The following is a 27,435-nucleotide window of genomic DNA, read 5'->3' as shown; positions in this document are numbered from 1 at the left end:
GTACTGGATGACGTGATTATATATAAAATAAATATTTGTTATATTTTGGATGTAAAAATTTATGCGGTTATATAGAAGAAATTTGTAAAATCTTCGCCATTATTTTCGTACAGATGTCAGACATCTCTACTCATTTATAGCGATAAATGCCGCTTGGGAAGTAACGGCTTATCCGTATTGACCTCGCGAACCCATGATATCAAGTTCAACAGCCTACACCTGTGGATACTCAGCCACTTCAAGAAGATATTCGGGTTCGATCCCAAGGTGCTCCAAGGCAAGATCCTGAAATTGATTCAGCCACCTTGTCCTAGGTCTGCCCCTAGGTCTAGGTCTCCTCACAATGACTTGCATAGCTTTTCTAGAAAATGTTTCAAATTAAAGTAATATTTACGTCATTTTTCCTACATGGCCTAATATTCTTTTCCTTTCACAGTCGACGGAGGATTCAACCGGAAGGCATGCTTCTGGGATTTTGCCCGACATCTAGACCGTCTGGATGCCGTGCTAATGACCCGACTCAACAACTGCAACATCAACGGCATTAGTGCCGTGGTTGAGCGTAAGCAGCACGGACAAGTGTACCCCCAAATCGGACACTTCTTCTGCAACATCCCAGAACGCAAGAGCATCCTAAGCCCCGACGGTGATAAAGATCGCGATCCCCTTCTCATTGACCTCAACGAGAAGGGTCACCAGCTCGTGGCGAACCTCCGTGGTATCAACCTGAAGCCTCAGGTATGCTACAGGGACATCGAACCTATCAACCTATACCACAAAGTGGGACATGGAACTCTCGATATGTATGTGATAAGTCCATCTCGAGATGCCAAAGAGGTGAAGGAGTTCCTGCACAAATGGGCAGCCGGTGATTCGAGTTTGTTTATGTCACGCGATGCCAAAGAGTTCAGCTTCCCCATACAGAATCTTGTCTCCATCTGTGCCCTACTGGTATGGCAACCAGCCAATCCTGATGACACCATCACCCGTATCCTCTTCCCCGGCAGTACTCCTGACTACAAAATCATCGAGGGCTTGGAGAAGATCAAGCATTTGGAATTTATGAAGTCCCCTGTGTGCAGTGCCAAGTCAATTGCACCAAGTTTGACACAATCTGCCTATGCCAAGAAGGCACTCAGGGCTGCAGGACCACCACCAATGGACAATGCCAAGATGCTTCAGGAAGCAATTCTGCCATCCAAAGCTCCGGCCAAAGTGCCCCCTGAGAAGGACAATCGCACCCTAGACAACAAACTTAAACCATCTCAACCGGACAATAAGATCAAAGAGAGTAAACTCAATGGACAGATGGAGAGCTCAAGTGAGGACCTGAAGATAGAGAAGTCCAAGGCAATCAAAGCCCCAGTCAAAACGGTCAAACCCAAGCTGGTGGAGAAGAAGAGTGATACTGAAGCAAAGTCTGACGACGAGAGGAAAGACGGTGAAGTGCCCAAGAGTGTTGAGGATGACAAGAAGGTGGATGAGACAGAGACAGAATCTAGCAAGGATACCGACGGTGAAACTAAAGTCAAACCCAAGAGTGAGGTCAAGGCCAAGAGCAAGGTGGACACCAAAGCCCCAATCAGGTCTCGAATTGATTCTCGGCCACCAAAATCCATGGCTGTGAAGAAGGATGTGACTGAGAAGAAGGAAGCATCCACTACCAAGTCCTCCCCAACTTCCACACCAAAGAAGACATCCGATACCAAGATGGTCAATGGAACAGCCACAAAGGCCGAAGCAAAGCCTAAGGTTGTGTCTCGGCCAATGCGTTCTAGTCCAGGGAGTACCCCAGCCAAGAGTGCCAAAGAGGCCAATAACCGCAAAGTGCTGGAATCCAAGCAGAAGACCGCAGCCCCAGCCAAGGCTCCTGCCAAGCCATCCGAGAAGAAGGAACCCATCAAGGTGGAACGCAAACCCATTTCTCGACGTCCAAAAGGAGAATCTCCACCTCGAAGAGTAGGTCCTGGGAGTCCCATAAAATCAAGAATTATGGGTAAGGTAGACAGGGATGCCAAGCTCCGAAAGGCAAAGACTGACAAAGGAGGTACCACAGACTCCAGCCTGGTTTCTACTCCGAGTGCCGATGATGCCGCCAAGAAGGTCACTATTGAGGCAGCAGAGAAGGAGATTGATCCAGAGAAGCAGAGGGAACTGGATGAACTCAAGGAGGAACAGGAAGCAGTCCGCGAGATTGAGGCTGTGTTCAAGCGAGACCAAGAAAAAGCCAGGCAGAAGCAAATTCTAGCTGAACATCGTGATCTCGCTGCAGACATATCTAAGCAAGACAGCACAACTGAAGCTGAGGAAGAGGAAGAGTACTTGATCATCGAGAAGGAAGAAGTAGAGCAGTACACTGAAGATTCCATCAACGAGCCCGAGAGTAGCATGACAAAGGAAGAGGAGATCCAGAAATATCAGCGTGACTCTGAGGAATCAGAGAAGAAACGCAAAGCTAGTCAGGAAGCCGTAGAAGAAGAAAAGGCAGAGGTTAAGGCTAAGGAGTTGGAGGAAGTTGCTGAGGATAAGCCAAGAGTGGTGCAGATTATCGAAGGACCAGCAACAATTGAGATTGAGAAGGCAGAACAAGAAATTGAGGATGAATCTCAATTGAAGGAAAAGGTTAGCGAGGAAGTTCAGGACATTATCTCATCCGCCAAAGAGATTGCCAAAACCAAGACAGAAGGTGAACCAGCCAAGACCGAAGAGTTCTCCACCCCGAGCCCAGAAGACAAAATAAGCAGTACCAAGAAAACTACAGACACCAAGGAAGACGGAGAAGTCGAGGGAGAGCAAGCAGGGGCAGTTAAGGATGCGGCTGAGCAGAATCTCGCTGAGAGTCAGCCTGATGAGAAAATCTCGGCTACAATTGAATCTGGTGCAACAACTGCTCCTACATTGCCTGAAGATGAACGTATTCCTCTTGATGAGATCAAGGAAGATCTGGTTATTGAGGAGAAGTACGTTAAGGAGGAGACAAAGGAGGCAGAACTGCCTGATAGTGCTACAGCTGTGGCGGCTGTTCCAACAATAGCTGCATCATCGCCACCCAAAATATCCGATCCTGCAGCTGAGCGAACTATGCCCAGTCGAATGCAGTTCCCAGCCCATCAGACACCCATTAGGGATATTATCAAGACACCCGATGAGGTGGCCGACTTGCCAGTACATGAAGAAGTAGACTATGTGACATATGATACCGTTTCTGCTCCTGAGAGCAAAGATGCTGTGATTGCTGATGCAAAGAGCAAAGTTGAGACTGAAGTAGATAGGAAAGAACTTGATAAGACTAAAGAGACGGAGGAACCAAAGACTGTGACTGAAGTGAAGGAGGAGCCGAAGAAAGATGACGTCAAGGACGAGAAAACTACTTCGCCTCCTGCTGAGAAGGACCTTGTAGCTGAGGTCAAAGACCTTGGCGAAAGTGTCAAGGAATCCCTGGTAAAAGAAGCCGAAACTGTTGACAAGAAAGTTCAAGAGAAAGTTGAAGAAGTGAAAGCCAAGGTTTCTTCAGAAGCTGAGAAACTCGAGGAAGCTGCCGCCCAAGTCAAAGAGGATGCAAAAGAGAAAGCCCAAGAAGTTCAAGAAATTGTCGAGGAGAAAGTTCAAGAAGCTAGTAAGGCCGCAGAGACGGTCGCAGATAAAGTATCTGACAAACTGGAAGATATATCAAAGGAAATTGATGAGAAATTTAAGGAAACAACAGAAAAAGTTGATTCAAAGATTGCAGAAATCACCAAAGATGTCAAAGAAATGGAAGAGAAAGCTAAAGGCGGAATTTCATCCTTCCTGGGAGGAATAGCTGACAACATCAAGACTGGGATAGATAAGATTGAGGAACTGACAAAGAAGACACCAAGTCCTGAAGAAGCAATCCTCAAGGAAGCCCCAAAAGTTGAGGACATCCCAGCAGCTGTTGAGAAAATGCCACAACTCCCTCCATATGAGATTAAGGGATTCACAACGGAACTTCGAGAGACCCATATCACTACACTGGATTCTCCAGTCAAGGAGGCCGAGCGACTTATAGGAACAGATGTTAAGATCCTTGAGAAACTACCTGAACATGCAGATGAGGAGAAGGAAACATCACCACCTCGTGGAACAATGTCATCTTTCCAGATTGAAGACATTAAGTATACTCCATTTGAACGAGAAGACTCCAATCTCAATGATATCAAGGAAGAAGATGAAGAAGAGAGAGAATCTCCGCCACGTAAGACACCTGAAATCAAGGAAGCCAAGGGAGAATCTCCAATACCGACAATTATCGCTGAAGCTGAACCAGAAGAATCAAAGTCTCCAGAGACCACAGAAAGGAAGGCATCCATCGAATTCAAAGAGACTTCCAAATCCCCAGAACTAAAGGAGCCCAAGAGATCTGTCTCACCAAGAACACCTGAAGAAGTGGCCAAGATCGTCGCTAATGTAGCCGAGGTCTTGAAATCCGATAAAGATCTGGAGGAAATCATCCCTGATTTTGATCCCGAAGAACTGGAGAGAAAGCTCTCTAGGGAGAGTGCAAGAAGCGAGACGGAAGCCCCAACTGTACAGAGAATGCTGGTAACAGCAAGCAGCGAAGATGGAGGAGAAGAGATTGAGATATGTCCTCAGGGTAGTATCATATTCACCCCCGAAGTCGTCTCGGGAAAAGCCTCCCCGGATGTCACAAAGGATCAGAAGGAGGCACCAAAACCAACTGAAGAAAAGCAAGAACCCAGCGTTGACCTTAGTCTCGATATGGATTCGCAGAAATCCTCTTCAACAAGTATCAAGTCAATTCCCAGTGAATCAAAGCCAGAGTCTGGTAAATCATCTCCAGACATCAAAACATCTCCGATTTCCGTTGAAGAAAAGGATAAGCATGAGCTTTCAGAGAAAGTACAACAGAAAGTTGATGAAGTCAAAGCGATTGAGAAAGATGTTAAGGACGCTGTAGAGGAAGCGAAACAAGATCTAAAGGAAGATGGCAAAGAAATCGAAGAGACCAAAGTTGCAAAAGAGGACCACAAAGCGCCTCCTTCACCAGGAAAAGATATCACAGATCAAGCTAAGCCATTAGAGGTTGGTGACTCTCGCAGGGAATCAGCCTTGAGTCTTTTGAGTGAAAAAGACATGACCAGAGATGAGACATCTCTTGGAATAAGTCCTAAAGATTCATCTAGACCCCATTCATCGGCAAGTCACGCGAGTGTAAAGTCCATTGAAGATATCGAAAAAGATCATGAACAGCCAGAAGATAAGTCTGATGTCAAAGTGGAAGATGATGGAAAGAAATCGCCTCCCAAGGATGACAAAGCTACATCTCGTCCAGAATCCGTTATCAGCGTGAAAGATCAAGAACTTGCGCCCTCAAAGGAGCCTTCTCGTCCTGAATCTGCAGATCTGGCTAAACAAACATCAAGACCAGCCTCCGTTGTTAGCGAGAAAGATGAGAAAGCTTCAATTGCTTCCAAAGAACCTTCTCGTCCAGAATCTGCTGCCAGTGATAAGAAGGACGTCAGCAAAGCAGCAACTCCTTCGCCGACTCCTCCCAAAGATACTTCACCACCGGAATCCAAAGCTCCAGCTTCCAAAGAGCCATCGAGACCAGAATCTGCAGCCAGTCTTCCTGGCGAAAAAGACAAATCCCCTCCAGCGGAATCCAAAACACCCGCAAAGGAATCTTCTCGCCCAGAATCTGCTGCAAGTCATGTTGAGGATAAAATTCCTGCCGAGTCTTCTCGCCCCGAATCATCAGCAAGTGAGAAAGCAGAGAAGGCAGAGTCCAAGCCATCATCTAAAGAAGCGTCAAGACCTGAATCCGCTACTGCAGAGAAGGAGGAAGTCAAAGTTGAAGCAGCTTCAAAGGAACCATCCAGACCAGAATCAGCAGCTAGCACCAAATCCGACAAACAAGACGATCTCAAAGTGTCTTCAAAAGAATCCTCTCGCCCAGAATCTGTTGCAAAAGAATCAGACAAACTGGATGCTGCTCCTGCAACTTCTCGCCCAGAATCTGCTGCAAGTCAAGTGAGCGACAAAGATGCTGCCGTGAAAGCCGAGGAAGAAACGAAAACTCCTTCCAAGGAAGCTTCCCGACCACAATCAGTTGCCGGAGAAAAGGAAGAGAGTGTCAAACTTGAAGAAAGCTTGAAAGCTCCTTCTAAAGAACCATCCAGGCCAGAATCTGCAGCAAGTGCAAAGGATGACGCCTTGAAGCTAGATGAAGAAACGAAAGAATCACCAAAAGAAGTTTCCAGACCAGAATCTGCTGTCAGTGCGAAAGAAGAAACTCTAAAAGTAGCGGAAGATACCAAGGAAGCTTCTAGACCAGAATCTGCAGCCAGTGGTAAAGAGGAAGCTCCAAAAGTAGCTGAAGACATCAAAGAAGCTTCGAGACCAGAATCTGTAGCAAGTGCTAAAGAGGAAGCACTGAAAGGTGCAGCAGAAAGCAAGGAACCCTCAAAAGACTCCTCTAAAGAAGCTTCAAGACCAGAATCTGCTGCAAGCGCTAAGGACGAACAACAAAAAATTGAACCACAAAAAGAAAGCTCTAGACCAGAATCAGTCGCCAGTGCTAAGGAAGACAGTCCTAAACTAGAAGAAACTTCAAAAGCTCCATCTAAGGAAGCTTCAAGGCCAGAATCCGCTACAAGCGCTAAAGAAGAAGGTCTTAAAGTATCTGGAGAATCTAAGGAAGCCTCAAGACCAGAATCTGCAGCAAGTACTAAGGATGAGGCTCCTAAGGTTGATGATGTAGTTAAGGATTCAAAACAAGGATCACCTAAGGATGCTTCTAGACCGGAATCCGCAGCAAGTACTAAGGAGGAGGCTCCAAAAGTTGATGGAGAAGTTAAGGATTCAAAGCAAGGATCACCTAAAGATGCATCTAGACCGGAGTCTGCAGCAAGTGCTAAGGAACAAGCTCTCAAGGTTGATGGTGAAGTCAAGGATTCAAAGCAAGGATCACCTAAGGATGCCTCTCGACCGGAGTCCGCAGCAAGTGCTAAGGATGAGGCTCCTAAGGTTGATGGTGAAACCAAGGATTCAAAGCAAGGATCACCTAAGGATGCTTCTAGACCGGAGTCTGCAGCAAGTGCTAAGGAAGAAGCTCTAAAGGTTGACGGTGAAGCCAAGGATTCAAAACAAGGATCACCTAAGGACGCTTCTAGACCTGAATCTGCAGCAAGTGCTAAGGAAGAAGCTCTGAAGGTTGATGGTGAAGTTAAGGACTTGAAACAAGGATCACCTAAGGAAGCATCAAGACCAGAGTCTGCAGCAAGTACTAAGGAGGAGGCTCCTAAGGTTGATGGTGAAGCCAAGGATTCAAAACAAGAATCACCTAAGGATGCCTCTCGACCGGAGTCCGCAGCAAGTGCTAAGGAAGAGGCTCCTAAGGTTGACGGTGAAACTAAGGATTCAAAGCAAGAATCACCTAAGGATGCTTCTAGACCGGAGTCCGCAGCAAGTGCTAAGGAGGAAGCTCCCAAGGTTGATGGTGAAGCCAAGGATTCAAAGCAAGGATCACCTAAGGACGCTTCTAGACCTGAATCTGCAGCAAGTACTAAGGAAGAGGCTCCTAAGGTTGATGGTGAAACCAAGGATTCAAAGCAAGGATCACCTAAGGACGCTTCTAGACCGGAGTCTGCAGCAAGTACTAAGGAGGAGGCTCCCAAGGTTGATGGTGAAGCCAAGGATTCAAAGCAAGGATCACCTAAGGAAGCCTCTAGACCTGAGTCTGCAGCAAGTGCTAAGGAGGAGGCTCCCAAGGTTGATGGTGAAGTCAAAGATTCAAAACAAGAATCAACTACGGATGCTTCTTCAAAACAAGACAGTCCTAAAGTTGAAGAGGATCAAAAAATGCCTTCTAAAGAATCATCTCGATCCCCATCTGTTGCTGGTGATAAAGTAGATAGCAAGACGGGATCTAAGGATCCATCTAGGCCAGAGTCAGCCGCAGGAGAAAAGAAGGAAGATGAAGTAAAGGCTCCATCCAAGGAGACTTCTAGACCAGAATCAGTCGCAGAAGGAAAGAAAGAAGATGAGGCAAAGGCTCCATCCAAGGAACCATCTAGGCCAGAATCAGTCGCAAGCACCAAAGAGGAATCTGCAAAAGTTGAAGAGGAAACCAAAAGTCCGCCCAAGGAAGCATCCAGACCAGAATCTGTAGTTAGTCATGTAAGTGACAAGGAGACAGATTTGAAGGTTAAAGAGTCATCTCGTCCAGAATCAGCTGCAAGTGATAAGGGTAAGGACGCTTCGAAGGAAGCGTCAAGACCAGATTCAGTAGCTAGTCACGTAAGTGACAAAGAAGAACCAACTAAGGAAGAACCTGGACAAAAAGACGTCCCTAGACCTGAATCTGCGAAGAGTGGAGATATCAAGGAGCAAGAGGAGCAAACAAAAGCTCCTTCCAAAGAAGCATCACGCCCAGAGTCAAGAATGAGTGAGAAAGACGCACAAGAAGAAAAGAAAGCATCTCCAGATAAAGATAAACTGGAAGAGTCTAAGTCGCCACCTAAAGAAGTAAGTCCTGAACCAAAGCCTCCTGCAAAAGAATCTTCACGTCCAGAATCAGCCATTGAGGATGCAGGAGACAAAGCTACAGTAGACTCTAAGAGCGCCTCAAAAGAAACTTCCAGGCCTGAATCTGTTGCAAGCGCGAAGGATGAAGGCAAAGAAATCGCATCTAAATCACCCGAACCAACCAGTGTTCCGGAACCATCAAAGAGTCCAGCAATCACAGAAACACCACAACCATCAAAGACCCCTGAAACCTCAAAAGCACAAGAGAAATCATCTTCTCGTCCAGAGTCAGTCGCCAGTGTCAAAGATGATGAACAACTGAAGCCATCCTCAAAGGAGTCATCTCCACGTCCACAATCAGTTGCTTCCGCTGAAGGTGAAAAAGCCACAGAAAAATCTCAGGAAATCAGAGAAACATCACGTCCAGTTTCTGCAACTAGTCAAGTGAGTGATACTCATGATAAACCCATTTCAGCCGATCTCAAGGTAGAATTCAAGGAATCATCGCGTCCAGCATCATCAGCTAGTCATGTGGATGATGACAAAGGGAAGAAGACACCAAGTCCAGAAGTCGCCAAAGAGAGCTCACGTCCAGAATCACAGCAGAGTCATGAGAGTGATAGGGATGGAATGAGAGTCCTTCCACATCCAACTCCAGCTCCTAAGAAAATTGAGACATCTCGCCCAGGATCAGCTCTTAGCGATGTCGACGAGAAGTATCCAATGGAGATGTCCATTTCACCGCGTCCGGATTCAGTGGCAAGTCATGCCAGTGACAAATCTCCAAGCCATGGGGCACGTTCCCGGTCTTCATCGGTAGCGAGTGATCGAGATGAGGACGAAAAAGCACTAATCAAGGAAATCCGCTCAAAGTCTGTGTCATCGATAATGGTCACGAGTATGTATGGAGCAGCCTGTGATTCCCGACCTCTATCCGCTCTGGATGAAGTAGTTGAGTACACAAAAGACGACGCTGAGGCCCTTTCCAAGGTCATCACTGAACAACGCCCACTGAGTGGTTGCGACACGTTCACAGACAAGGAGATCCCGGACCAGAAATACCCAGACACTCTGGACATTGAGAGGAAACTATCCATCTCCCCGGAGAATGAAGTTTGCGGGAAGTTATCTCCAGAACTCAGTACAAGTGGGAAATCATCTCCACTTTCATCGTCTGATAAGAAGTCTGAAGAAAAATCCGTCGTAGACAAGCTTGCTGAAAGCTTTAAGGCTGAAGTCCAGGAAATTTCATCCCAAGTGGAGAAGGTAGCTGAGACAGTTACTGAGAAAATCACGGAAAAAATTGAACAGATATCTGAAAAGATCGAGATCTCTGAGAAGATCGAAACAACCAAGGTTGAAATCGCTTCGATGTCGTCAAAGGAAGTCCCAGACGATCTAAAGCTGAAGGACGCGAAAGTTAGTGAGGACAAGAAGGAAAAAACTGACACAAAAACACCTCCAACAGCCCCTGTGAGTCCGGGAGTGAAAGCCACCCCATCAACAGATGCCTCGACAATCTCCTCACCAAAAGACGTGTCGGGTAAATCGAGTCCAGGTGCTTCTGGTGGAGTTACAAGCTCTGAAAGTGTCTCGAAGTCCATTGCAACATCGTACGGATTAGGGTCTGCAGGAGAACCCTCAGAAGCTTCACCTCAGCCAACCTCACCGTTCCCCAAGGTGAGTCCAGGTGAGGAATCAATCGAAACAGTCACGACAACTGTGACATCAAGTACTGTGGTATCAGAGACGAAAGTTCTTGAAGAAAAGGAGAGTAGTAGTGGTATATCTACAACGGTAACAAAGATGGAGATAATGACAGTAGATAAGCCGAAAGCTGAAGGTGAAACTCAGCAAAAGGTAGAAGAAGTCGCTTCAGCTGTTGATGATAAGCTCGTTAGCGATGAGGAAGTAGCCAGTTCTCCACTCAGTGCAGCTTCACATGCTTCAAAATTCACCTACGACTACGATCTCCAGAGATCAAGCTCAGGCGTCAGCAAACGTTCGGAATTCGACTTGGACGAGAGCCAAGACGACATTCCACCTCAGTATGGAAGTGAGGAAGTAAAGTCCGCCATTCCCATTTCAGCCACCTACAAGGCAGATCCTATGAGTGCCTCAATCTACGGAGCACTCCCTGATGAAGAGAAGACTACAGAAACCATTGTGACCAGCAAAATCACCCTAGAATCTCTGGAGAGCAAGAAATCAGCCGATCACAAATTCCTCGATGAAGCTGACCTAGATTTCGAGAAAGCTCTCGAAGAAACCCGCCAAGTTCGAGGACCTGAAGTCATGTCCAGCATCACAGCAAAGTATGAGTTCTCACCATCGAAACAGTCCACAATTGTCCAGGAAGAATCAACCTTCCACCTTGAGGATATCCAGAAAACTGTGAAGCATCAAGTTACAGAATCTTCAAGTGTCACAACATCAGCCACTTCATCAACATCCACCACAACATCAACAACAACAACCACTGTGGAATCCCAGAAAGAAAAAGAGGATCTCCTGGCATCCTGGGGCAAACCCCTAGGACTGCCATCACCTGCCCCAATGGCAGCTGAAAATGAGATGAAGACTACACCGAAGAAGGAGCGAAAACTCATCATCAGCAAGACAAAGATGAACAACGAAAAGAACCTGAGAAAGCGATCGGAGTCACCGATCAAGGGGAAGAAGAACACCAGTCCTGTCTACATTGATCTCACTTATGTACCCCACCACGGGAACTCCTACTACTCCCATGTGGAATTCTTCAAACGCGTCCGGGCGCGATACTACGTCTTTTCCGGCACAGAGCCCAGTCGTGATGTCTACAACGCTCTCCTCGAGGCGAAGCAAACATGGGAGAACAAAGACTTGGGTAAGTCCTATTCCTTCTTGGAAACATTCTATTTAGGAGCCTTTCTTAAGTCCAAATGGGGATTCTTAAATCGGAAGACCGATTAGGGGGTGTCTAACTATTCTACAACATCCTACAAGAAAACCAGTAATGAAGTAGTTCAAGCTCGAGTTCAAATTAAATTTTACACAAATTCAGGGTTTCAAGGATCCTGGTATTCGAAAATCACATTACCAGTTTTAGGTTCTTCCGTTTAGGAACTGTTTCTTGTGGAACTTTTGATGATGTCAAAGCAAAACGAGGTGGGGATTCGGGAATTCGTCGGTAAAATACAACTCACTCAGGGAAAACTCATCAACTTTTTCCAGAGCTTTCGGCTCGGTCTCGAAGCCTTCATCAGTAGTCAAGTGTTTCAAATGTTCTCTGAGATTCGTTCATTAATTATGTTAGGATGTTCCCAGAGCATGTATAGACTTTCTTGGGCTTTTTCGAGGTATTCAGCAGCTTGTTTTTGTCAAAGCAAAACGCTACGAAGATTGATGATCATATTATTAAACCTGAAACAAACGATCCGTAGGCGCATTAATGGGATCCCAAATACAGAATGAGACAAGGAACCTAGATCGTTTAAACTTCCTGGACATTTTTATGACTTGTTTATTTGAATAAATCTTTTGAGGAACCAGTCCCGGTATTCGATCTTCTAGATCTGAAATCTAAAAGAGCACATAGGCTCCTGTTTTCCTCAATAGCCGAAGGCTTTGCGTTCACATTGAACTTTACTCAAATTCAGGGTTTCTAGGTTCCTGATATTCGAAAATAAAGTTATCAGTTTTAGGTACTTCAGTTTAGGAACTGTTTCATTAGGATCTCTTAACGATGTCAAAGCGAAACGCTACGAAGATTGATGGTCATATTATTAAACCTGAAACAAACGATCCGTCAGTGCATTACTGGGATCCTAAATACAGAATAAGACAAGGAACCTAGATCGTTCAGGGTTCTTGGACTTTTTATGACTTGTTTATTTGAATAAATCTTTTGAGGAACCAGTTCCGGTATTCGATTTCTAGATCTGGAATCTGAACTTCGGCTCCTATTTTCCTCAATAGCTCAAGCGTTCACATGAATTTTACACAAATTTAGAGTTTCAGGGAACCTAGTATTCGAAATTCAGGTTATCAATTTTAGGTTCTTCAGTTTAGAAACTGTGTCACGAAGATCTTTTAATGATGTCAAGGCCACACGCTACGCAGTTTGATGATCATGTTATAAAACCTAAAAAAAATATCCGTAGGCTCATTACTGGAATCCTAATTACAGAATAACACAAACCTAGATCGTTTAAAATTCCTAGACTTTTTTTATGACTTTTATTTAAATAAATCTTTAAGGAACCAATTTCGATATTCGACCTTATAAATCTGGAATCTGAAAGAACATCAAGGCTCCTATTTTCCTTAATAGTTTATTGTAATAAAGGCAGAAAAAACAAAATCAAAATCGTCTTTTTAGGATTCTAAAATGCAAATTTTGTGTCAAAGATTCCAAGATAATTTTAAATACTTAACCACGTAATAGGTTCGATAACTACAAACATTTGTTTGTGTTTTCGAAGTCGAACTGAAGTTATTGATTATCGGAAGGTGTTTTATGAACTTTGAAACTTAAAGTAAAATTACAATACGTTGTTTGTACGTTTTTTCGTTTACCTCTCAACAATCTAAAAGAAAATTGTTTTACATATCGATTTTGGGCTTCCGTGAACCTGGTGCACTCTTCCTGAATTGATATGTTCATTAGATTTGTTTTCGATAAACAATTCACGACTGCACTTTTTCGTGTATGACAATTCCGTTTTTAGACATCCATCTTCTGGTCTATTTCGATTTTAACATTTTGAGCTTCGATTTTTACTGTGAGTTTACAAAAACAGAATTATCATGGACGAAGGTAGTCCAAGTCCTAATTGTAAAATCGAAATATGTCCGATAGTCAAAATCCATATTGTTAATCGATACCAATAATAAGTATTTCTGGAAATATCAATTTAGGAGGGGTTTGCACTTTTGTCGATTTCGTCTACGACAATTTGGCTTTGACAATCTTGTCCATGGCAATTTTGTCTAGAACAATTTCGTTTTTATCGAAATTATATTCGGATTTATTTAGGTTTCGGCTATTTCTTCTACCCGAATTCCGTTTTTCGCAAATTCTTCTTCGAGTCTATTTCGGCTTTGACAATTTAGGCTCTGACAATCTTGCCCATGGCAATTTTGTCTACGACAATGTCGTTTTTATCGAATTTATTTTCTGATTTATTTAGGTTTCGACTATTTCGGCTTTGACAATTTAGGCTTTGACAATCTTCGGATTTATTTAGGTTTCAACTATTTCGTCTACCCCAATTCTGTTTTTCACAAATTCTTCTTCGAGTCTATTTCGGCTTTGACAATTTAGGCTTTGACAATATTGTCCATGGTAATTTTGTCTAGAACAATTTCGTTTTTATCGAATTTATCTTCTGATTTATTTAGGTTTCGACTATTTCGTCTACTCCAATTCCGTTTTTATCAAATTCTTCTTCGAGACTATTCGGCTTTGACAATTTAGGTTTTGACAATCTTGCCCATTGCAATTTTGTCTACAACAATTTCGTTTTTACCGAAATTATCTTCGGATTTATTTAGGTTTCGACTATTACGTCTGCAATAGTTCCGTTTTTAGCAAATTCATCTTCGAGTCTATTTCGGCTTTGACGATTTTGGCTTAGACAATCTTGCCCATTGTAATTTTGTCTACAACAATTTCGTTTTATTCGAAATTATCTTCGGCCTTATTTAGGTTTCGACTATTTCGTTTATAATAGTTCCGTTTTTAGCAAATCCATCCTCAGGCATATTTCGGCTTTGACGATTTTGGCTTTGACAATCTTGTCCATTGCAATTTTGTCTCTAACAATTTCATTTTTAGCGAAATTATCTTCGGATTTATTTAGATTTCGACCATTTCGTCTACGATAATTCCGTTTTTATCAAATTCTTCTTCGAGACTATTCGGCTTTGACAATTTAGGCTTTGACAATCCTGTCCATAGTAATTTTGTCTACAGCAATTTCGTTTTTATCGAAGTTATCTACGAATTTATTTAGGTTTCGACTATTTCGTTTATGATAGTTCCGTTTTTAGCAAATTTCATCTTCGGGTGTATTTCGGCTTTAACAATTTCAGCTTTGATAATCTTGTCTATGACAATTTCGTTTTTATTAAATTTATATTCAGATCTTTTTCGGCTTTCTAATTTCGCAAAAGAGGTTTCCAATCCTCAATTTTTCCTTCGTACGATTTTTCATGTTCGATCGTTTAAAAGGTTCTACAGAAGTTATTCCTAAAGCGTTTTTAAGATTTATAGGTTCATTTGAAAGGTCTTTGAATTCGGAATTAGGTTAAGTCGGTTTTACCCGATTTCGAATCAGTTTAGATTTGGTTCAGATTTCAATCAGGTTTATGAATCTTTATCTTGCAACTTGCAGAAGTTACCATCATTCCCACGTACGATACGGATGTTCTTGGATATTGGGTTTCTGAGAATGAGGATCTCCTGGCAAAGTACCATATCGACCTGTCACCATCTGCATCGCGCTGCACAATCAATCTGCAAGATCATGAGACCTCGTGTTCGGCCTATCGCCTGGAATTCTAGGCTACGGGGATGTTTGTAGCCTTTTCGTCGCGGATGGATTCAAAACACTCAGATCCAGAGTAAAAAAAACAAAATGGATAGAGAGAAAAGTAACATAAAAGTTGAGTAAGAATTTCCATATTAATTTTTTTTCTGTTAACCATTTTCCAATTGGCAAAAAAAAAGCACAGAATACGATGAACTAGTCATGAATGATAGCTTTTTTTTTCAAAGTCGAAAAACTTATTGGAATGATATTGAAAATAAATTTGCATTATTTACCAAAGAATAAAAAGTGATTGAAATAAATTTAAAAAAAAAAAATTTAAAAAAATATTGAAAAAACAAAAACTAATGCACTTTAGTGGAATAAAATGTGCCTCATGTCCACGTTTGTGTTTGTTACTTTTGAAACTTTCTTATTAATAGAGGATGATAAAACAGGAAGAGCATAGGTATCCAAATTGACAATTTAAAATAAAAAAAAAGTAAAAATAAATCAAAAAGCTTTGTTGAAACTATTTTTTTAATTCTCAGAAAGGGATAAAAAATAGTGTTTTTTTTTGAGAGAGAATTATATCCATGTTGAAAATGCTACAATGAAATCACTTATAAGGAGGTTATTCTGATCAAAGTTGAGGAAGAAGGATCATCGAGAAACATCAAATAGCTTGCTAAACAAATCCATGAAAGAGCTTATTTAATAAAAGAAACACAAAGACATTTAAATGAAAGAATTAAATAACCTTAAAAAAAACCTTTAAATATTTTATGCCAAAGAGAGAGAAAAAATTCTTAAAATCCACACATTTTTTCACTAGATTTTTTGAAAAAAATTTAAAAAATAAAAACAAAAATCATAAGTTCAATTTCACAATAGAATTTCTCTTTAGAGCGTAATAAGAAAATGAAACATTTCAGGACAAATGTGTGGTTAATAAAAAAAAAACGTGGTCAATAAACAAGCTCCAGAGAGTTGTTATAAAATATATACCAAATGAAATAAATGATTTTTAGCTGACAATTTAAAAAAATAAAAAAAAACACTCACACCACTATTATATCAAATTTGATGTTATAGAATTTAGATGAAATATTTCAAACTTTTCAAAAGAACCTAAATAAAAAAAAAAACAAGTTATATTAAAAATAAATTTAAAAAAATACCGTTCATAGATGAAGAGCAAAACAATTGGAAAGGCATTCAAGAATAAACTATATGAGAATGAGTTTTATTAAAAATAAAATCGAAGCAGCAAGTCAGTACCTATTAAATAGTTATTTAAAAAAAAATTGAAAAAATAATAAAAGAAAAAATCACTAAGAACAATTAATTAGTAAAAAATGATGAAAATCTTTCCTCCAATTCAATAAAATGACAATTATATACGTAGCAGAAATAATAATCCAAAAAAACTCAAAAAATAGATTTTTTTGCCAAAACCCAAAAAAACAAAGTTTCTTAAATGGAAAAATTCAAAAGCACTTCATAATTTTGAACACTCGAAATCACTCACAAAGATTGAAAAAAAAACGAGAGAAAGAATTATTGATGTTAAATTAGAAAAAAAGAAAATTTACATTTAAAACAAATTGGAAAAATTATATATTTGAAAAAAAAAGAATTTAAAATTCAAAAATTAGTAAAAAAAAAACAAAAATTTCTCAAAGAAATAAATCTCTAGTAAAAGAATTCTCATGATAAAAAATCATTTAAAAAAAAAAACATCACACATTTCATCAAAATATTAGCATCATTACGACCAAAGAGATTGAAAAAAACCTATTAATTGTTGTTGATCATCAAGAATTGTATCAAGAAACTATTTACCAAAAAAATAACAAATTATATAGTGAGAAAAACAAAATGATATTAAAGTTTCTAATCGTCTACAATCATTTATCATTGAATTTCATGAATGAGACAAGCGGATAAGAACAAATTTTTAATAAAGCATGCAAAAATTTTATTATTTTTTTAATTTTGTTCCCAAAATCCGGCACAATTTATCAAATTTTATTGGCATGATTCTCTCCTTCACTTTAATCAATTTAAAAAAAAATCTACCAGCAAAAAATCACCGTAGACGATTTTCCATCTAATCTGAACCTCTAACAATATAGAAAAAAAAAACAATTGTGAAGAAAAAATACAATTCAAAGCGTGCATTGTGATACAAAAAAAATTAACTAAAAAAAGAATATAAAAAATGAACCTGAATTGAAGAAAAAAAAACAAAAAAAGTAAAAAATAATACTCTAGAGAGCATTAACAAATTTTAATCATTATTTTTTAATTGATCTTATGAAAAAAATAAATAAAAGGAGTAGTTAAAAAAAACAAATCCTTTCCCATAATCTTTTTTAATAAAACTAGCAAACTCCAAAAGAAATCGAATCAGACAAGGGTTCAAATCGATTTTAGAGCAAGAAAAGCTTCTAAATTAGCAAAAAAAACAAATTTTAAAAAAGAGCAACTTTAGATAAAGATCATAATAAATTTCCTGACGACTTTTAAATCACAAAAACAATGCTTTGGCTTTAGAAAAAATCGTCGTCAAAATAGGCATAAAAAGACCTTTTTTCAGACAAAAAGAAAATAAACACAATTGTAGAAGCTTTTAAACTGACGAAAAGACAAGGAAGTGTTAGGTATATTGAGTGAGAAAAAATTAATAAATTGATAGAAGCACGATTTTATAGTCTTTTTCTAAAAAAAAAACAACAAATACCTATAAAAATAGAGCAGAGAAAATGTAATGGGCAGCGCACAATTAATTCTGTTTTGAAAACATAAAGGCAGAGGGTTGAGGTAGAGAGAGAGAGAACTAGTTATAGTTGTCTCCCTCGCGGAGATTTTTACCTTAAAGGGGAACTACTAGGGTTGTCAAATATAAATATTTAAAAAAAAAAAGTTGAATCATTGGACGATAAAAGCACAAAGCTCTCCGATTGGTGATTGTGGCTCCGGCAAACCTTTTAGATCAGGAAAATTTCATGAAGTCGAAATTCAAAACACTTTCTTTCTCACATGTTTTGCATATGACTATCTCATTCTTTCGCATACCAAATTCGATTGAGCTAAATTGAATTTGGAGCAATGTTATGTGAGAAAGAAAGGGATCCGAAATTCGACTTCATCAAATTGTCTTGATCTAAAAGGTACGCCTTAGCCATTAAGAGCGAAAATGACAGATAGTGGACGGAAAAATAGACCTCTCTTGATTTTTAGTAAAAATCAAGAGAGGTCTATTTTTCCGTCTACTATCTGCTAGATCTCATCAGACCGAAAATTCATTCAGAAAATGACAGATAGAAACACTAGCGAGAAGGGGCATTTTTGGCATCTCTTGTATTTGACAGGTGTCACTTGAAGATCGAAGATTGATCCATTGAAGAACACTGAAAGTTTCCAGGGTTCGATTCTTACTCGACTCATGATTTTTTTTTCTTTCGATCTGTACAATTGGAACCTGTTAGATCCATTCAGGGAATCTGTAAAACCCAAAATAGACACAGACACTATAAAAAAGCAAGCAAAAAGATTTTTTCTTAATTTCCGATGCAATTGTAAAAGAAAAGTGAGAAAGAGGTCTCACTGAAATTTCAAAGGTTCGAATCTTACTTGAGTCACGTTTTTTTTCTTCTTCTTATCATTTTCTCCTTTAAACATTAATAGATTTTAGTAAAAATATATTTATTTTCAGTAAAAAATTATCACATAAGACAGGAAACTATGCAAAACTTCATTTTCAAAGTTGTTATAAATCAAAAAATTAAAGTTTAAAAATTGTCAGCAAAATTCAATTTAAAAAAAAACGCAAATTAAGAAGAGAAGAAGCAACGAGATTTTCTATAAGTGTTAGAGATTCAAAGTCTTACATGCCTAATGAGTTCCGCTCTTTTTTCCTTAACAAAAAAATTATTTTTGACTTAAATAATTTTTATTTGACTTTAAAACAAAAATAATTTTGAAATCAGAAAACAAGTTTTCAAATCAGAAAGAAATTTTTAAGTATAGAAAACTTTACAAAAGATAAAAGTAAAATTTTCAATGCTATTAAAATACAAAAATTAAAAAAAAAAACCGGATTGTATTTAAGTAAGGTTCGAATCTTACCTTTGGCATGATTTTTTTTCTGTTATACCTTTAATATAAACCAGATCTTTTAAGCGCACAAATAACTCTAAAAAGTGATTTTTATTTTAAAGATTTGGACTTTTAGAAAAAGCATTCCTATGCAGAATTTTTATTATACTTACCTGAACTTGTCGTAATACATTATTTGCATTAAAAACGGTTTAAATTCAATTTGAAAAAGAAAAAAAAATCATGGCGCGAACGGGAATCGAACCCTTGACACTTCAGTGTACCTTACAGATCTACTGAAAGTAATACTTCTTAGCCAAAGTTTCTTAAATTAAATCCTAGTCTTCTTAATCAGGATTTTTCTCACTGATTTGTTAAACGTTTTCGCTCGAAAAATGATACTGATTCTTTAATTGTAAAAAATCAATATAAGGCGAAGTAAATTGAAGTATCATGGGTTCGCATCCCAGACAAGTTACGTTTTTGTTTTCTTTTTTACAAGGGTTCAGTAAATTTTCAATTATTAAAAAAATAAAGGTAAGACTTGAAATGAAACTCTCGGCACATCGGTGTAACTTAGATAGGGGAAACTGGGGCACCACCAAACACGGGGTATCACCAAACACTGCAATTTTTTAATTGGATATTCGACTTCAGAGGAATTTATAGGCACTATAGGGATGCTTGTCCACTGAAGGAATGGTCGAGATAGTCCAAGTAGTTTAGAAATAAAAATTAGTGTTTGGTGGTATCCCGTGTTTGGTGGTACCCCGTGTTTGGTGGTGCCCCAGTTTCCCCTAGCAACTGAAAGTAAATACTTCTTAGCGAAATCTTCTTTAATTAAATCTTGATGTTCTTAATCAGGATCCTTCGCATTGATTTAGCGAATGTTTCCTCGAAAAATAATAATAATTCTTTAAAAATGAAAATTCAATTTAAAGCGAGGTAGCGTATTGAAGTGTCATGGGTTCGAATCCCGCCCAAGTTACGTTTCTTTTCGTTTTTTACAAGTACAACAGGAATTTTTTAAATGATTAAAAAATCATGGTAAGACTTGGAATCACACTCTTGGTACATCGGTGTAACTTGCAGAGCTACTGAAAGTAATCCTTTTTAGCCAAATCTTCTTTAATTAAATCTTGATCGTAATCAGGAACTTTTCCACTAATTAATCGAATGATTTTCTCTCAAAAATGATACTAATTCTTTAATTACTAGAATTCAGTTTAAAGCTAGGTAGCGTATTGAGGTATCATGGGATCGAATCCTACTCAAGTTACGTCTTTTTTTACAAGGACGTCAGGATTTTTTAATGGTAAAAACCTCGAATTTAACCATATTTTGGGTATTTTTACCACATTTTTTTTGTATTTGACGATTCAACGGTTCTCCTTTCCTCATGTTTTCCCAACAGAATCAATTGTGCCTTGCCCATTGCAATTCAGAAGAAAATATATCGATTTGTCTATTACTTGCATAATTTAGGCGATAAAAAGTGAAAAATAACTACATTTTAGCATGAAAAAAAAAGATTAATTAAAAATAACCAAGAAATAGTCTGATAGACGTTCTAAAATGAAAGAATAAATTATAGTCATGAACGATACTGGAATGTGAGACATATTAAAAAAAATGGAAGTGACAAATAATTAATTTTATTACAGATGAAAAAATAGGATGGAATAGTGAGGGAAATTAATAAATAAAAAAAATATGAAAAAAATATATAAAAAATATAATAGGAAGTGTGCAACATCATTGCAGGAAGTTGTTTTCAGTAGAATTTAGTTGATTTACATCAATTTTTCATTTATTTCTTAAATATTTCTCAAGATTAACCATTTTTTTTGTATTGAATTTAATCAACACCCAAATAATAGTTAAACTTTTTTATACAATGTATTATTTCCCAAAAATGGTGGTTTGTGAATGAAAATACCGATTTAGTGTAATAAGGGCCTAGTGTGTGGTATATATTCGATGGAATTACACAATTTGTTCTTGCAATAAATCCTTCGAGAGAGCAATTTTAAAATTTCTTTTTGAGAGGCATATTTTTTTTTCTTTTTGAAGGGAAATCAATATTTATTGTGAATGCTTGAAGAGGGAAAAAGCATTTGAACTTCTTTGAATCTCTGCTCAAACTGCCAAAGTAACTTTTTCGCATTGATCCATTTATCACTGGGCTAAGGGAGAAATCTCTTGAGATATTGGCTAAATGTTTAACAGCTACTTTGAGAAGTTTGAGAGATGATTCAGAAATTCATCAATTTAGGCGAGGAAAGAGATAAAAGGATTAGATAGACGGGATTTACCGACGACGATAAGAAGGAGAATCACGCACAAAAGACGCACAATTCAAATGCCCAATTTTCCCTCTTCAATCATCAACAAATTTTCCAATTTGTTTCAACTTTAACACAATTTTATCGCTAATTTCTAAAAAAAAAATCCCCTCAAAATTTCCAACAATTTCTGCTTAATTAAAAAAAAAATTGGTTTAAGGATACGAAAGGAAATTAATAGAGTAAGTTTGGTGCTAAATGAGAAATGCCTTTGATATGGAATTTATTTTTTTGATAAAGAAAAAAAAATTGAACCACAATTTTAGACAAAGAATTAAATTGAACAGGAATCGCACTTTACAATTAATTTCCCAAGTAGTTTTTTCAAAAGAAGGAAGCAAAATTCCCCAAGACAAAAAAGACACAGAGAAAACCTTTTAGCATTTAATTAAAGTGATGAAGAGATGGTAATGAGACGGATAATACGAAGAATATGTAAATGTTCTTATTTTTCAAACTTATTACATGCGCATTCAACTTTTGAGATCTTGTTTCTGGTGAATTAAATTTGCAATCTAGCTTTTGAATTTAGGTTAGGCTATGAAACATGAAATAGGGATGAAACATCGTGAGGAAATCGTTTAGTAGGACACTCAAAGGAAAGTATGATCCTTGAGTATAAACGTTCTTTGATAATCTACATTAAACGAAAAAGAAAAATCGCAAGAAAGGAATAAAGCGCAAAATAAACAAAAATTAATGAAACATGAAAAGGAGACATCTATCGGAAAAATTGGAACTACAATCTCTTTCACGTGAATTTAATCTTTATTGTCTTTATTTTCGGTTTTATTGAAAAAGGACTCATAGGACCCAGAAAGCAAAATCAAAAGGAAAAGAAATGAACAGAAAGACGCAAATCAACAAAAATTGAAGAAACATGGAACAAGGACAGTGACATCTATTGGAAAACTTGTACCTAATTCCTCATTTTAAGATTAAATCCTTTTATCTTTTGTTATCACGGAAATGTTCACAAAAATATTCCTAAAATGAAGAAAATGGAGTGGAAAAGAAGATAGACGCAAATCAATAAACACTAAAGAAACATGGACAGTGACATCTATAGGAAAATATTAAACTAATTTCCCATTTCAATACCAAATTCTTTTATATTTTTTTTATTACAAAAATATGTTTAAAAATTATATATTATTTAACATTATGAGAGAAATAATGAGAAAGGCGTAAATCAACAGAAAATTGAAGAAACATGAAAAATGGACAGCGACATCTATTAGAAAATTGAAATTGAATTTCTATGCTTTAAGTATGAAATCTTCAGCTTTATTTTCACATTATGAATTTTCAGAAAAACCTTTACAAGGAAAACAACGCAGAATAGAATGAAATATTAATTTTCCACAGAAACCAAGTAGATTGCAAAATAGACAGCGACATCTAGAAAACTTAAAAGTAACTTCTCATACTGGGAACCACTATCTTCACTTTCACCACGAAGATATTCCTAAAAGCTTTCATAAAATGAGGAAAATGATTGCACCAATCAAATAAAACGGAAGTCAACTGAAAATCAAAGAAACGTAAAATATGAAAAGCGACATCTGCCATAAAATTTGAATTCAATTTTTGAGTTTTGAAGATCAAACCTTTATCTTTGCTTTTACAGAAAAAATATTTATTCACAATTTTCACAAATTGAGACGTCGGCGTCGATCGTAAGAAGAGAATAAAACGAAAGCGACAAGAAAAGCAAAGAAACACGAAACATGATCTGACGTGAAACCCGTGAAACATGATCAACGACATCTATTGGGTAAATTAAAGCTAAATGTTCGTTTCAGAAGCAATTTTCAGTTTTATTAATATAAAAATCATTTTAAATCTTTATCAGACGCAGAAAATTATGATGAAATGGGAATAGTTAAGACGCAAATAAGAAAAAAGAGTGAAAAGTAATAAGAATGGAAAGCGACATCTATTGAGGAGACTTTATTTCTAAATACCCTTAATGTAGAAGATCAAAGGGAGGAGTTTTGTTACAGAAATATTCATGTGGAACCTTCGTAAGATAAAGATGTTGATGGAAAGGGCTGAACGGGCGGAACTATACAGAAATCAACAAAAAAACTAATGAAGCGCTCTAATACGTTCCCGGACTTCAGGAGTATCAAATTTCCCCTTTAGAACGGTGTTTACGACCGATAAGGACTGATAGTGGTTCCCGATGCAAGCTCATCGCATACACAATGTGCACTGACTCGCGAAGCTCGCATGATACAGTAGCTACACCACTCATGTCACTACCTGTCACCTTCACTCACTGAGCTAGCTGAACAAATGTGCTGACAGGTCAGCAGTCCCTGAATAAAAAGTGCTAACCAAATATATGGAAATGGCACTGCCTTGCGAATTTTCGTTTAGGGTTAGCAGAGTTCAGCTGAAAATACAAATATTTTCAGCTGAATTGAAATCGGTTAGCATTAGGTTCTCGCTGGGAACCGTAATGGTTCAAATATACCGAACATTGCCACAGTGAGGTTGTAGGGAACGATCCTGCTTTACTGTGTTGGAGGGAAAAGGACTACACAAAGTAATATAAAAAATGAACCGCTACGCCATCTATTAGAAAATTAAGTTTTTGAGCGTTCAAAGTTCTTTTCAATCTCCTTATACCTTTTCTCTCTCTTCTTTTTATATATTTTTTTCTTCCCAGTTCGCCATATTTATTGTGAACAGATTGATCTGTATTTATAGTGCTTTTTGACAAATTGAATTGAATTGAACTGAAATTAAATTGAGAAGGAAAAATATTTAGGCGCTCGTTGACGTTAAAGGAAAATGACGCGCAACTCAACAAGAATCAGAGAAACGTAAAACAAAAGTGACATCTACCGGGAAACTTGATATAATTATTGATTGAAAAATATAATTTCTCGCAGAAAAATCCTTTTAGAACCCATAGAAAATTAAGACATGGATTAGAAGAACCAAATAAAATATAAAACTTCGAAGAAACATAAAACATGAAAAGCGCCATCTGTCAGAAAAATACAAACTAATTTTTCAATGCACTACAAAATGTAACACTCCAAGGTTCAGTTGCAAATTTCATTTGACAAGATAAGACCTCAAAAGTTGAAACCGCCTGTAAATTTGCTTTTAGCGATTCTTTTATTTGTAGTAAAAAAGAAACATTAAAGAGCAAAAGAAGCCTTTTAAAGCGACAAAATAAAAATAAAAAAAATAGCGATATAGCTTTTTTTCCTTTTCCCATTAACAATTTTTCTTTTCTTAAAAAGATATGGGAGTCAATGGATTTAATAAGGAACATTTTATCATTCAATTCATTAAGATGGAAAAGAATTTAAAAAAAAAAGTCACAGAAAACATATTGGAATCATGCATATTCGGAAGTAAAGAACATTTCAAAAGAAATCTAAAAAAAAATGCATATTAATGGAGAGAACAAAAAATTCACATCACCTTCACACATTCAAATCACACAAAGCGAAAAATTAAGCTTTTCCCCTTTATAATTAATAAAAAAAAGTCAAGAAAAAGAACAAAGAAAAAAATCGACAAGATAACATGAATATTTGCTTCTCTAGTCATTTAATGTGAAACCAAAAAAAAATGAAACAAAAAATCTGGTCCCTTTTGTGCTTAAATATAAATTCATATTAAAAAAGAAAAAAAAACTACTTATAAAGAAAAAAATTATATAATCTAAATAATAATTATTATTATTGTATTAATAAAGAAAGAAAAAAAAACTTAATGAAGAAATGATTAATACACTGCAATGTATGTAAGCATGGTCATCCATATTAATAAAGAATTAATAAAAACCAACTACCAAAAAATCAAGCATTTCCATGCGCATTTCCTGAAGCTGCTATTTTTTTCTCACCGTTTTCTTTTGCTCGCCAGAATTTTCTCTCAAAGGGAAGGTAAGTAAAACCAAATCGATTTGATTTCTCAACCATTGAGGAATTGCCATTTATTTCGAAATAATTGTTGAGAACATTCAAGTGATATTCTGTTGAACGTATAAACTAATACCAAGTAAAATACATTGTCAACTAATGTAAATAATTTATGCTCGAAGCGCATTGAATTGATGGAAAACATCTAAGATGTGAGAATCCAAGTCCGATGTGAAAAGGAGCGACTCTAGAGTACTGCTGTACTTCTGCACTTGTTCATGATGCTTCACAAAAAAAAGACAAAACAACAATTTAATAAAAAATCTTTGAAGAATAAACGAATATTTAGGAGATGTGATTGAAGTATTCGGGCGAATTCTTAATAATTTTTTTATTAAGAAAGACAAATCCGAACGAAAACATCTTAACGAAAGCCAGAAACGAGATTAGAAAGAAAAATCTGAACGAAAACCGTAAACGAAATTTCAATGAAAGTATCTGAACGAAAGCCGAAAACGAGATTCGAAAGGAAATAAACGAAAGAAGAAAACGAGATCCGAAAAGAATATCTGAAATCTGAACGAAAGCCGAAAACGAGATTCGAAAGGAAATATCTTAACGAAAGACGAAAACGAAATCCGAAAAAAAATCTCCAAACGAAAGATGAAAACAAGACCCGAAAGAAAATATCCGAACGAACCTCGAAAATGGGATTCGAAAAAAATCTGAACGAAAGCCGAAAACGAGATTTGAAAGGAAATATCTAAACGAATGACGAAAATGAGATCCAAAAGAAAATTTCCGAACGCAAGACGAAAACAAGACCGGAAAGAAAATAGCTGAACGAACATCGAAAACGAGATTCGAAAAAAAATCTGAACGAATGCCGAAAACGAGATTTGAAAGGAAATAAACGAAAGACGAAAATGGGATCCGAAAAAAAATCTCTGAACGAAAGACGAAAGCAAGACCCGAAAAAATATATCAGAACGAAAACCGAAAACGAGATTTGAAAGAAAACATCCAAACGAAAAGCGAAAGCAAGATTCAAAAGGAAATATCTGAACGAAAGACAAAAACAAAATCCAAAAAGAAATCCGCAAACGAAAATAAGACCCGAAAGAAAATATCGGAGCCTAAAGCCGAAAACGAGATTCGAAAGAAAACATCCGAACGAAAGATGAAAAGAAGACCCGAAAAAAACATCCGATTGAAAAGCGAAAACGAGATTCGATAAAAAAAATCTGAACGAAAACCAAAAATTAAATCCAATTAGAAATATCCAAACGAAAGTCGAAAACGAAAACTGGATGAATATATCCAAACGAAAGCCGAAAACAAGATGACTAACAAAATATCTGAACGAAATCCGAAAACGAGATTCGAAAGAAAATATCTGAACAAAACGCAAAAATGAGATTCGAAAGGAGATATCTTAACAAAAGCCGAGAACGAAATTCGAATGAATATATCCTAACGAAAGGTGAAAACACGATCCGAAAGAAAATATCCGAACAAAAAGCGAGAACGAGATTCGAAAAAATACCTTAACGAAAGCCGAATCTAATCCCAAACTGAAATAATCGTAAGGTTGCTTTTCGATCAGGACTTTACGATTATGAAAACCGGATTAGAGAAATATCAAGACACACTAAATCCTCTTCCTGAGTCTTACCGATTTTAACCGAATAAATTTACGAATATGACAATTTCCGATCTTAACTCCAAAGTTTTATAAAATTTTCAAAGTCGGTAATCCCAAATTGTTGTCAAATGTATCTAAAACCGATTAACTGTAATGTTAGTTTTCGATCGAGACTTTACGATTTCGTTTTTTTTTCTAACTAGTTTTCCTGCGAAAATTCCATAACTCCGAAAATTTTTAACAAAGTTTCTAAATGGCAAAACTCAAATTACTTTCAAACTAAACTACAATAAAGAAAAGGCAAAACCAAGCTGTAAGTATTCAGGGCATACGAACAAAATCGTTTTATCTTCTAACTCATCTTATCGATTTTTACTCAATACATTTACGATTTGTGAAAGTTTTCGATCATAACTCTGAAAAGTTTTGTC

General features: G+C 37.4%; 2 protein-coding genes across 2 annotated transcripts in view; one reads left to right on the top strand and one right to left on the bottom strand.

Moving 5' to 3' along the window:
* Positions 1 to 17,638, top strand: part of LOC129799811 (microtubule-associated protein futsch) — a 192,571-nt gene extending 174,933 nt beyond the window's left edge. Inside the window, exons 6-7 of the mRNA XM_055844038.1 lie at positions 437 to 11,374; positions 14,886 to 17,638. Coding sequence (XP_055700013.1) covers positions 437 to 11,374; positions 14,886 to 15,055 — 11,108 coding nt within the window. The 3' untranslated portion in view covers positions 15,056 to 17,638. The remainder of the gene's footprint in view (positions 1 to 436; positions 11,375 to 14,885) is intronic.
* Positions 17,639 to 25,402: 7,764 nt separating this feature from the next.
* The window catches only part of LOC129800110 (nuclear cap-binding protein subunit 1), a 41,929-nt gene continuing 39,896 nt past the window's right edge, over positions 25,403 to 27,435 (bottom strand). Inside the window, exon 6 of the mRNA XM_055844489.1 lies at positions 25,403 to 25,643. Coding sequence (XP_055700464.1) covers positions 25,530 to 25,643 — 114 coding nt within the window. The 3' untranslated portion in view covers positions 25,403 to 25,529. The remainder of the gene's footprint in view (positions 25,644 to 27,435) is intronic.

The sequence above is a fragment of the Phlebotomus papatasi genome, chromosome 1 (assembly GCF_024763615.1).
Source record: "Phlebotomus papatasi isolate M1 chromosome 1, Ppap_2.1, whole genome shotgun sequence".
NCBI lineage: Eukaryota > Metazoa > Arthropoda > Insecta > Diptera > Psychodidae > Phlebotomus > Phlebotomus papatasi.
Note: the sequence above shows the minus strand (reverse complement) of the source record. Positions and strands in the feature narration are given on the sequence as shown.